Raw genomic sequence first — 13082 nt, 5'->3', positions numbered from 1 at the left:
TGCTGGAGTACCACCTTTTAGTCAAAGAAATCAACTTCAGGACATTTCTTTGTAAGCTTAGTACTTATTTCATCAGTCTCTTTTGCCGAGTCGCTAAGTTATGGGAACATAAACACACCAACATTGGTTGTCAAGCGATGGTGGGGGGACAAACACAGAAACACACACACACACACACACACACACACACACACATATATATATATATATATATATATATATACGATGGGCTTCTTTCAGTTTCCAGTTAACAAATCCACTCATAAGGCTTTGGTCGGCCCAAAGCTATAATAGAAGACACTTGCCCAAGGTGCCATGCAGTGGACTGAACCTGGGACAATGTGGCTGGTAAGCAAGATACTTACCACACAGCCACTCCTGAGGGAGGGAGTGTGTATATGTGAGACAGACAGTGACAAAGAGACAGATAGATAGAAAGATAGATAAATAGGTATGCATACATTTACATATTCACATACACACACATGCAATAATGTGTGTGTGTGTGTGTGTACTTTCCGTATAGAATGTATGAATGTCTTTGACCACTTTGATTTCGTAAGGTAGTTTAAAAGCAGATATTTGAGCTGGAAGGAAAGAAAGGAGTGATGTTCCTCAAGTGAAACCAGATAAGACTGTTAAGAAACTTCCTGTAAAACCAAGCATTCCATTCTTGAAAACGGTTAGTTGCTACAGCAGCCAGTTAGTTTTTTCTTGTAGTCAAGCAAATACAATGCATGTTAAGTATTTTTTTTTCCTTTTAATTTTTTTTTATGTATATATAAATATATATATATATTTATTAAAAAAGTTTTTCCCATTTTAACAGAAAAATATCCAGAAAGGTAGAGATAGAAATCTCTAAAGCTGGAAATGCACAGTTCCGAAGAAGTACAGAAATTGGTGAAGTACAGTACGAGCAGTAGCAAGAACAGTAGCAGCGGCAGCAATAACAGGAGGAAGAGGGAAAGATTGGGTTCAAAAACCAAAGAAATCAACAACCAAACCATCACGTACTCACCATTAGATCCTATAACCTCCACTTTGAAACGGCGGATCTCATTAAAATTGCTAGTTTTACAACTGTAAACCCCAGAATCTTCATATTTAGCGTGTATGATAGAAAAGACACTGAGAAGCATTCCTTGTGGTTGCAAAGAGTAATGATTGATAAATATTTTCGCCTTAGAGTTTGGTGTGAAGAGCTTATCTTGCTTGAACCAAAGGATAGCAGTAGCTTGCGGATTCTTGTGGCTAGCGGTAATGTTACACTGAAGTTTTACGGGGTCTGCAATCCTCACAACGACCACATCTAAAGGGGAAGACAGGGCACAAAAAAAAAGCTTGGTCTAACAATCAACTAATATTATGATGCAAGGGTTTTTAAGAGAAAATTACAAAAAATAAAAACAAAAAAAAATGAGGCGCAAACATTAAACAAAACACATTAAATAAAACAAATTGCAAAAACATAAGTTAAAATAAATAATGTGAAGAAAAAATAAACAAAAAATAAAACTAGGCAACAAAAAAAATATAGTGAATATATTAGCAAAATGGTATTTTGACTAACAAAGTTAACACTAGTTATAATAATGAGAAAATACATACATATGAATATAGTATAAATATATATATGAAGTAAATATCTATGGAACATTGAAACTTTGGTGTGTGTGTATACATATATGTCTGTCTGTGTATGTATGTGTGTATATATATATATATATATATATATATATATATACACACACACACACTGTCGGTTATGATGACGAGGGTTCCATTTGATCCGATCAACCGAACAACCTGCTCATGAAATTAATGCGTAAGAGTGGCTGTGTGGTAATTAGCTTGCTTACCAACCACATGGTTCTGGGTTTATTCCCACTGCATGGCGTCTTGGGCAAGTGTCTTCTAATATATCCTCAAGCCGACAAAAGCCTTGTGAGTGGATTTGGTAGACAGAAACTGAAAGAAGCCTGTCGTATATATATATATATATATATGTATGTGTGTGTGTATATGTTTGTGTGTCTGTTTCTCCCCACATCATTGCTTGACAACCGATGGTGGAGATATGGAAACTAATTGGAAATTGTCCTATCTCTCAGCGGTGTTGACTATGTGCAATTAAATTACTTGTGTGTATTGGTCTGTGGCCAGAAATTTGAAGGAAAAGAGTTTAGACATTTGACTCAATCCCAGTATTTCTTAGCCCTTTCTGGTAACTGATCATCGATAAGAGACTCAAGCAATTGAAATTGGATTTTCAACCCTGAATATATAGATTGATTCTGCCAGGCATTTGATTTCATATTCTATCATCTACAGCTCCTTATAGTAATGGTGGCGGTGGTGGTGGGGGTAATTGAAAGTTTCACAGGTTACTAGAGGCAATAAACATTATGCAAATCCTTGTTGTAATATATTCTCTTACTCTGTTACTTGATTCAGGAATCTGACTGTGGCCATGCTGGAGCACCACCTTAAAGGGTTTTAGTCGAACAAATTGTACTTAGTCTATCAGTCTGTTTTGCTGAATTGCTAAGTTATGGGGACCTGAATACACCAGTATCAGTTGGTAAATAATGGTGGAGGGACAGACACATGAATATCTATCATACACACACACACACACACACACACACATTGCCAGTGCCCCTGGACTGGTTCTTGTGCGGGTGGCACATGAGATGCACCATTTTGAGCGTGGCCGTTGCCAGTACCGCCTGACTGGCTCCCGTAGGATTTTCGAGCGAGATCGTTGCCAGTGCCCCTGGACTGGCTTGTGCGGGTGGCACATAAAAGACACCATTTCGAGCGTGGCCATTTTCGTGCGGGTGACACGTAAAAGCACCCACTACACTCTCTGAGTGGTTGGCGTTAGGAAGGGCATCCAGCTGTAGAAACTCTGCCAAATCAGACTGGAGCCTGGTGTTGCCATCCGGTTTCACCAGTCCTCAGTCAAATCGTCCAACCCATGCTAGCATGGAAAGCGGACGTTAAACGATGATGATGATGATGATGATATATATATATATATATATGTGTGTGTGTGTGTGTGTGTGTATATATATATCTATATATTTAGATATATACACACAATGAGCTTCTTTCAGTTTATGTTGACTAAATCTATTCACAAGGCTGTGGTTGACCTGAAGCTATAGTAGAAGGCACTTGCCCCAAGACTGAACCCAGAACCATGTGGTTTGGAAGCAAGCTTCTTATTACACAGCCACACCTACACCTATGTGTGCGTGTGTGCGTGTGTATGTGTGTGTGTGTGTGTGTGTGTGTGTGTGTGTGTGTGTGTGTGTGTATATATATATATATAGACAAATGCAGTTTTTATTCATGGTCAAAAAAATCATTATTTCATAATTGTTGTATTTAAAATATGAAGACTACAATTATTTTGATAATAGGCAATTTCTGCAGTGGGGCATAAAAAAAACTCATTACCTTTCTTGAAGCTCATTGCAAAGAGCAAACAAGATTAGCCCTTCCTCTTTCTCCCACTCACCTTTTCCTCTCTATACTTTTACTTTCTTCACAATTTTCTGTTGGATTTCACATAGTTCTCACTAATGAGATATTGATTTTTCTTCATTTTTTTGTATTGCTATACACCAACAATTCACTGTAGTGCAGTCCAGTGCAATGCCAGGCTGACCACTGATGCCAGGACCTTCAACATTTAAATAGCTAATTTAAGAAAAGAGATAAAGGGAGATGAAGGAAGAAAGAGAGCGTGAATGGTAAAGATTGGAAGAATTTTTTGCCTTCTAAATCCATGTAAAATGAATAGTTGAAGCATTATAAAGACAAACTTGATGAGATTCTTCTCTGATTTGCTAATTCTTACGAGAATCTCAATCCTCACTGGATTCAAAGAGCCAAGGCTCTTAAAATTAATTTAGTTTTCTTAGTTTACGCGTCTCAATGTTTCATATCGTATATCTCAAGTTGATCAAATCTTCATATTTAAACATTTGCACACACACTGGGGTGAAATCCACACGTGTTGGTGAGTGATATCTTTTAGTTTATCAAGCTTTAATTATAAAATGGAACCAGTATCTACTGTAAAACCAGAGTGTAGTAAGAAATATAATTAAAGTGTGTTTACTGGAGACATAATGCCTTTCAATGCATTTCAGTTAGCGATCTTTGACATCAGTGGTTGATGATCAATTCAATCAAATCAATCATATATCAAATTGATTAGATAAGATTTCCTCCCTATCACTACACTGATTGTATATCAATTTATTTTCTCTCTAAATCTTTAAAAAGTCCCAATGAAGTGTGAATAACGTACGTGTGTGTGTGTGTGTGTGTGTGTGTGTGTGTGTGTGTGTGTGTGTGTGTGTGTGTGTGTGTGTGTGTGTGTGTGTGTGTGTGTGTGTGTGTGTATTTGGGGAGAATGGATGCAAGCATGGCCCAAGACATTCAGAAATCTGATTCCTAATCATGAAATCTCAGATTTCATACCAATGTGCTGCATCTTGGGCAAGAGTTTTGCTATTATCTCAGATTCATTCAAGTCTTGTCAGTATAAATGAATAGATGGAAACTATGAAGAAGCCTGTTGGATAGATTGTACTGATGATTTCTAATAATTAAAAGGCCAATCTAGTTAAGCATTGTGTTAAACTGATCCTACTTGAGTGTCATTCTATTAAGGGTGGGAGCATGGTTGCTGCTGGTGCCACCGGATTTGCTCCTGTGCAGGTAGCATGTAAAAAACACCTTTTGAGTGTATTCATTGCCAGAACTGCCTGACTGGTCCTCGTGTTGGTGGCACGTAGAAGTACCCACTACACTCTCAGACTGGTTGGCATTAAGAAGGGTATCCAGCTGTAGAAAGTTTGCAAGATCAGATTGAGCCTGGTGCAGCCTCTTGCTCACCAGTCCTCAGTGAAACTGTCCAACCCATGCCAGCATGGAAGGCGGACTTTAAATGATGATGATGATGTTTATGGGATATGGAATACTCACCCACTTAACTATGCTTGACAGTTCAGTTCATCAAACTGACTGGTATATTCAATGTTGAAACTGATAGAAATCAGATCCATTTACTCTGTGTGTGTGTGTGTGTGTGTGAGAGAGAAAGTAATTTATACACCTTCATACTTCCCATCTAGATTGTTTTAAAGATATTGGTTTGCTGTTTGCAATAATTCTTATGAACTGCTTTCAAATCAGTTTTATTAATGGAGCAGCATCATCTCAATATTCCATCAATATTATACTGAGCCATCATTTGAATGGGTTCACTTGCTTTTAACCAACATAAAACGGAATGACTTTCATTTATTTATTTATTTATTTAATTCAAAATTGAGGAAAAAGAACAAATCACAAAAGTTCAGGGGACTAATAGTTGAGCATTATTTTGGAAATTATATTTCTACACAGATTCTTCTGTGTGTTACCTGCCTCTCCATAGATGACATATCCCAGAGAGTATTCAAGCTTCTATGGCATTAAGCAGTTGAAAAACATATTTCTCAGAAACAAGAACAGTAACTAATATCAGTGACCAACAGGAGATGCTCATCTACTGCATAAATTGGTCCCTGATTATGCTACATTCCAAGAATTTATAGCAAGTTTAACTGAATTATTGGCTGTTTAAATCTATTTACCATTTATACAGATCAATATCATTCATGTAATCTAAACAATTCATTTTTCAATCATCAACAGACTAGCATTCTATTGATTTTGAAATCTGCAAAACCTAATCGTATTGCTTGGTTTGATAATAAAATAGATTCAAAGGTATCGTAATTCCTGATATTACAAAACAAAATTAAAAACCTACATTTACTTTCTTCTTAGCAGGGCCTAAATAATAACAGAAAATTACAATAAATATGACTTACTGATGAATCTTCAGTTATTTTTAACTTCTGAATATTTGTTTTGATAGAATTTGATTGATGAATGAATAATTTTCCTCTCTTCTGCTATTAAATGTAACATTTAGATAAAGATATTCCATTTTTATCAAAGCTTGTTCAATCTTCAATGGTTCATACCATAAACTAGAGCTGTTGAAATTGCTTTCTTGAAGCGAATTTTGAGAATAAATTCAGTTTGAAAAAGACTGTTAACTTAAATTTTCATAGATTTTAACAATAATTACAGTTGTTTACATTGTATAAAGGAACAACAACAATTTAGGATCTTGTTCCCACTGAGAAACTCAGGTTATATTACAGAGTAATCATCTGCATGGAATTTATCATCACCACCATTTAATGCCTGTTTTCCATGCTGGTATGGGTTGGACGGTTTCACAGGAGCTGGCAAGGCTGGAGAGCTGAACCAGACTCCAGTTGTCTGTTTTGGCATGGTGCCCTACAGCTGGATGCCCTTCATAACATCAACTACTTTACAGAGAGTAGTGAGTACCTTTTATGAGACAACAGCACCAGTGCTTTTTATGTGGTACCATCACCAACAGGGTCACCAAGTAACTTGCAAGACAAGATCATAAAGAACTTTTGCTCTACCATCAAGGGAATAAATAAATATTTGCTTCTACATTTGGGTATTTTTATTTTGGTATAGTCATCACTAACATTGACTGTTTATATGTTATGCCTCATCAGACATTCAGTTAATATATACCAGAGTAGCTTTATACAGATTAATAAACTGTCAAGCTGTGTCATAAATTAACACACACACTACAAAGCTTGAAATGTAAATTCTATATTTTTAATAACCAAACAATGTTAGCCTTACTGTGGAAACTAAACAAAATGGTTCCACTACAAGTTTTATGATCCTGTAGACAAAAATAGAAACTGTGATAGATTTTTGAGACCTGGATAAATAAAAGCTGTTGTGTAATTACTGTGAAGTTAAAATTATTTCTTAATTAAAAGTAGCCTACCTTATACAGTAAAGTGGGCAGTAAATGGACAAGAAATGAGTAAGGTCGCTTTTGTTTCTGTGTTTGATATTGTGTATTTTATGTTTGCACAAAAACTACATTAACATATTCATATGTATGTATTGAGTGCATCATTAACAGAAAAACAAAACACCAAATAAATAAATATACATATATATATACATTAAGTTACAAATATATCTAAGTTTAAGCAAGCTTCACCGTTGTTGTTATTAATATCAGTTCTTTTAAAAAAAAAAAAAAATTCTGGTGGGTATTAAATTTCCAATGAAGCTTGCAAAAATAAAAATATATAAAAAATAAATAAAAAACAATAGTGCAAAAATCAATACATTGAAAAAAAAAAAAAGGCTAAGTGAACAGATACTAGAGTTGATTGGAGAAATACGTGTTGTTGTTGTTGTTGTTGTTGGCTTAGCTTGGTGATTTGACTGACAGTTATTGCATGCAAAAATATCAACTATTTCAGTTAATTTTGAGAATCATTCACGAACCTACCATTCTGTTATTTAATTATTTCTATTTCTCTCAACTCTTACCTAAACGAACAAACCTTTTCTCGTGAGTCAACAAGTCAGTTATTACTGCTAGAAACAAGTTTTATAACTACAATTCAACTGTGATTTATTCCATTTTAGTTAGTGATATAGTAGTAGCATTTAGTGTGAGATTTAGTAGTTTTATTAGTGACATAACAGCACAGCTGTAAAAGCATAGAACAGAAGAGATGTTACCGATATTGCAACGAATGTTAGATATGGAGACAGACTTCTTAGTGTTGGCTATTTGTAAGTGTTGTGAAATAATTCCAAACGTTTATAAGAGAAGCAGTTAAAACTGATTAAAAGCAGCAGACATGCTCAGCACCTACGATATTTGATACTTTAGCCAAATTTCATAGAAAACAATGTACTTTTTGTTATGCCTTAGTTGTTGTATAACCACAGGTCATCTCTAATTGAGAAGGTTTAGGGTCAGAAATGCCTGACCCATGGCCATACCCCTTGTTATCAGGCATAGTGCATCTGGGATTATATTGTCCAATGTGTCCTTTTTTCATTAAAAAGAGGAAGTGTGTGATATGACATCAATTTGGTAACTATTTCCTGTAGAGCCAGCAACTAAGTACAGACTCTGCTTAGAATGTAACGAGGCAGGTAGAGCATCTTCCACCTGTTTGATGTCCAGTCTCTTTAATTATGCTGAAGGATGACCAAAGTGTACAAGAGTAATAGAGTAGAGTTTAATGAAGAGGTCAGACTTCAAATACTTTAATGTAATGTGCCTTGATTTTTGCTTGGATAAAGTAAAAATAAACACTGCATCATATCCATGGGATAACAAGTACTTTAGGATGATAATGTTGAGTTAAGAAGAACTGAACATGAAGAAATATGTGATAGAGAGAAAACTAGTTTTATCTGAGTTCCCAACATTTTCAAAAAATATTCCAATTTTAATGTAGTTGTCATCCTGAGTTGATGGTCTCATTATCCAGAGGATTATTGTTAATAATTAGTAACTTTGTTAATATCATGTGATTCATTAGGATCATTAATGTGATTACAATCACGCATTTTATTCATAACAATTCTTCCTTAATGAGGTTTTGAACCTTTAATAATGGAATATCTTTGAAGACAGTTCTTGCAGAAAAAATTTACTGATGACTCATATTTAGAAGAAATTATTCTGTTTGTTATACGTGGGGATGGTCATATTTTGCCAATTAAGCACATGCACTATACAACTGCTCTTCACTTCAACTTTATTATTACTATTTTAGTTTCTTTGTCAAAGTTCTTTCATCACACATCCTGTGACCTCCTCAGCAACTTAAAAAAACAAAAAAAACTGTAAGTTGGAGAGATTTTCCGGCTGCCAGTTTGTAAAACAGTAATTGCAAAGTGTAAACAATAAATTATGCAAATTAAGCTGAGATTATTTGCATGTAGTGTCTATGTCTATCATGTCACAGTGCCTACTTCAAGCAAGAAAAGTTTCTCTATGCTTGATTATTAGCCCTTTACAGCATTTAAACTGACCATATCTGGCCCAAATATTCTACCTGCCTTATGTTCAAGCTGACCAGATCTGACCTCTTACACTAACACTATAATGTCATTGAAAAATAAACAACCAAGTCATCGAAATCTCAAAGCTACAAGATAATACATGATTAATTCAAAACAATATGAATAAAAAAGCATTAGATTTGACAGGATAATCTGAGTGATGAAGGTGTTGAGGTATATGTGTCAACAAACCAATGTCAAGTGGTTGCTTCATAATTAACATAATGTTAATGGTGAGTTTAATCCTTTAGCATCTAGATTATTCTGTTAAATTAATGCTAATTTATTCACATTGTTTTGTATTGACCATGCAGTATCTTGCAGCTTCAACATTTTTGACACTGTGATTGTTTTATTTTTAGAATGACATTGTAGGGTGGGTGTGAGAGGCCAGATCTGGCCAGTTCAAGTATAAAACAGGTAGAATACTTGAGTCGAATATGGCGGGTTTAAATGCTGAAAGGTTAAATGATTTTGATGTTTCTATTAGTAAAGGATAGCCCAATCTTTACTCACACAAGGCAAGCTGAGTGATGAAATGTAAAGAATTGACCCTCATCAGCAGGACATCATTAAATATGAAACATATTCAACTTCTTCCTTTAAATATGAGTTTGCCTGTTGATTCTTCAGGGTACCAGGCAGGGAAAATGAATACCTGTTGTTGTTTTGGCCATCTGTGAAAAGATTCCATCATTTATGCCACGAAGGGTAAACCATGATGATGTTTTTACTGTTAACTTGATTGTTGATAAAATTCCTCAGCCTTTTATCTTTTTTTTTTTAAACTACATTTAATGCCATCTGCAATTACTTGCAATGTTATAATTGCTACATTTTAGAGATGATGTGTCTAGCAACACATCAGATATTCAAATTATAGATAAATATGCTACTGCTTTTAGTTTTTCTTTTCAAATTGATTTAACCTATATTTATCCTTACTTTATAAACACAAAATATATTAGTAAGCAGATATGTAATGTTAAGGTAAAATAAATATCGAAATAGACTAAAGAAGAGAGAGAGAGAGAGTTAGACATAAAAAATCTTAGATGAACAGAGAGTGAGTGAGAGAAAGAGAGAGAGTAAAAAAGATTGAAATAGATAAGAAAGACTAAAAGACATGCATGCAACAAAGAAGTTGCATTAAAGCAGAAATCCAATCCACCTCTTCTATGTGATATGTGAAATGGTCTGCATATTTATATCAATCAACAAAGAAAAAATCAATATGCTTTTGTAATGCATATAATTTCAGTTAAATGCATGTTCGCAACATGTATATAGCCTCTTCTACAGAAACATAATAATAATAATAATAATAATAATAATAATAATAATAATAATAATAATAATCAGAAGAAGAAGAAAATGTAGCTAGTTTCTATAAGGTTGGCAGCTCTTTAAAAACATCACTCTTCTATTTATAGCATCAATAAAGAAATGAACACATTGCAAAATTAACTGATTGCAAGTTGTAAGATTTAGCAATATTTTAAATTAACAAGTCTCGCTAAACAAGCAGTTATTAAATTAAAACTGTTCGAGCATCAGGTGACCTTAAATTGACAACAACAGCATTTACAACAATACTATATTAGTGTTTAGTAAAATTACTAAGACAACTAATATTTTATTGGAGCAAATAAAAAATAAAAAATGTGCAGACAGTAAAACTAAACATTCAGTGCAAAGTGTGTGCAACAAGTAAAGGAAACAGATCAGTTTAAGAGGCAGTACATATTACAGACAGCCCCAGAACACTGTAGCTTTTCAGGAGTGGTTACAAGCAAGTTGCTCTTCAGACAGTACACCACACTAAGAAGTGATGAAAACAGGTTGAATCTAGGGAAAAAACTCCAAAAGTAAAACATATTATAGTATTATTAGTTAATTAATGTACAGTTAATTAATGGTTTTAAGGGAAAGAGAAAAAAAATCAACTTGAGAGTTAACAACATGGAGTATTTTTGCTCAATGTGAGCAGAGGTTCTATAAAACAGAGTGAAATACTTATCAATCTTAAAGACTTTAAACTGTTCAAGACTTTTAAGTCTTGAAATGTTTGTTGAAAGCACTTTACAAAAAAGGGGTAGATTTTAAGTCAGAAGCAATCTTCCATCTTTATAGAGACTGGTCTTCTAAAAAGCATGAATGAAACAGAACCGAATCTCATTCATTCTCATTCCATAATTCTTGTAAGTGATCATAATTATGGTAATAATTTTAGAGTCACTCCTAAATGAGAACAATAACAATTTCTATAACCTTGCTTGATTATATTTCCAACTACAATACACAGACAAAGAATTACGTCATTAGCTGATTGGAATTGAATTTACATTCTCACTGGTACTTCATTAAATGGTAAATCTTTAGAGTACTGGATGAAATTCCTTGTAATATTTCTTCACTCCTTACACTCTTGAAATCAGAGTCTGCTGATGGGAATTTGGTAGCAACATTAGTTCCCATTCAGGAATTCTGAACGGGAATTGATATTGGTACTTCCACTGAACAACAGTAGCCCAAATTGCAGAAGCCATCTTAATATTTCCTTCATCAAGTTCCATGTGCCTGCTGTGTTCAGTTCAATTCTAGGAGTCCATGAAATTTCAAGTTGCATGGCGCTGAATCAAACAGCTATTAAATAATACATGTAACTCCTACCAAATGTATTTTATATATATATATATATATATATATATATATATATATAAATGTAAGATCCAAGGATTGAGATGTAGGAAGAAAGTTAGCTTCAAGCAATCATCATTGTCGTTTAATGTCTGCTTTCCACGCTGGCATGGGTTGGACAGTTTGACTGAGGACTTGCAAGCCAGACGGCTGTACCAGGCTCCAATCTGATCTGGCAAAGTTTCTACAGCTGGATGCCCTTCTTGATGCCAACCACTCCAAGAGTGTAGTGGGTGCTTTTTATGTACCACTGGAACGAGGGCCAATCTGGTGGTACTGACATTGACCAGGCTTGAATGGTACTTTTTATGTGCCACTGGTATGGGAGCCAGTCAGGAGGCACTGTATATAAAAAACCAACTTTCAGGGGCAATAGTGGTCTATTGAAGAACAATAAGCTGTGCTCTCTACATATTCTGATTGAATCTTCTTTGTGTCAACATGTACCTCCTTGTGACAATGTAACCATTAATCTAATGAAGATATCTTTGACCTGAAGAGTAGCCAGTGGTATACACCTTACTTGGATTTTATCACATCAGAGGTTCTGCTTGCTATGAAACATATGTAGCCCAGATCTTTCCTACTCCATTCTATAACTCTTGTGTGTGTGCATGTGTGTGTATATATATATATATATATATATATATATATATATATATGTATATCATGGACTCTCCCGTCATTAGACAACATATGAGGGGTCAGCAATTTGTTGCTGAACAACCACACAGATGATTTGTCTATAGTGATCAAATGTTTGTGTAGGCATAAGCCCACTCCCTCCATCAAATTGATATTACCTGTACAGGTACACCATGTGCCACTTGTCAGAAGATGAAATAATTGCAGAGCAACATGAAATGAGAAGGGCTTTGCTCAAGAACACAACGCAACACTTGGTCTGGGAATCGGAACCATGATCTCACAATTGTGAATGCAACATCCTAACCACTAAGCCATATACATATATATATATATATATATATATATATATATATATATATATATGTGTGTGTGTGTGTATGTCCATGTATATATACATATATATATATGTGTGTGTGTATGTATATATGTAACCTCGTGGACATCGGTGCTGATTTTTTCTTCCTCCGTTTTTCCCTTCTTTGAACTTTCCTTGTTTCTGACGAAGAGCTCCGCTCAAAACGTCATACTCTCTCTCATTCCTTTCCCGAGCATCTGGTAACACTATCTGTATCACGTCCTCACGTTGTTGTTTTTTGTTATTGTTTTTTGTCTTTTTCCTTTTTTTGAACCTATATATATATATATATATATATATATATGTATATATATATATATGTGTGTATATATATATATATATATATATATATATATATATATAT

The 13082-nt window shown here is 34.4% G+C and overlaps 1 protein-coding gene across 1 annotated transcript in view; it reads right to left on the bottom strand.

The window, feature by feature from the left end:
• The window catches only part of LOC106876447 (muscle M-line assembly protein unc-89), a 351593-nt gene that overhangs the window by 113535 nt on the left and 224976 nt on the right, over nt 1–13082 (bottom strand). The window contains exon 7 of the mRNA XM_052972242.1: nt 1022–1312. Coding sequence (XP_052828202.1) covers nt 1022–1312 — 291 coding nt within the window. The remainder of the gene's footprint in view (nt 1–1021; nt 1313–13082) is intronic.

The sequence above is a fragment of the Octopus bimaculoides genome, chromosome 12 (assembly GCF_001194135.2).
Source record: "Octopus bimaculoides isolate UCB-OBI-ISO-001 chromosome 12, ASM119413v2, whole genome shotgun sequence".
Taxonomy (NCBI): domain Eukaryota; kingdom Metazoa; phylum Mollusca; class Cephalopoda; order Octopoda; family Octopodidae; genus Octopus; species Octopus bimaculoides.
The sequence above is the reverse complement of the archived record's forward strand: the minus strand, read 5'-3'. Positions and strand labels throughout refer to the sequence as shown.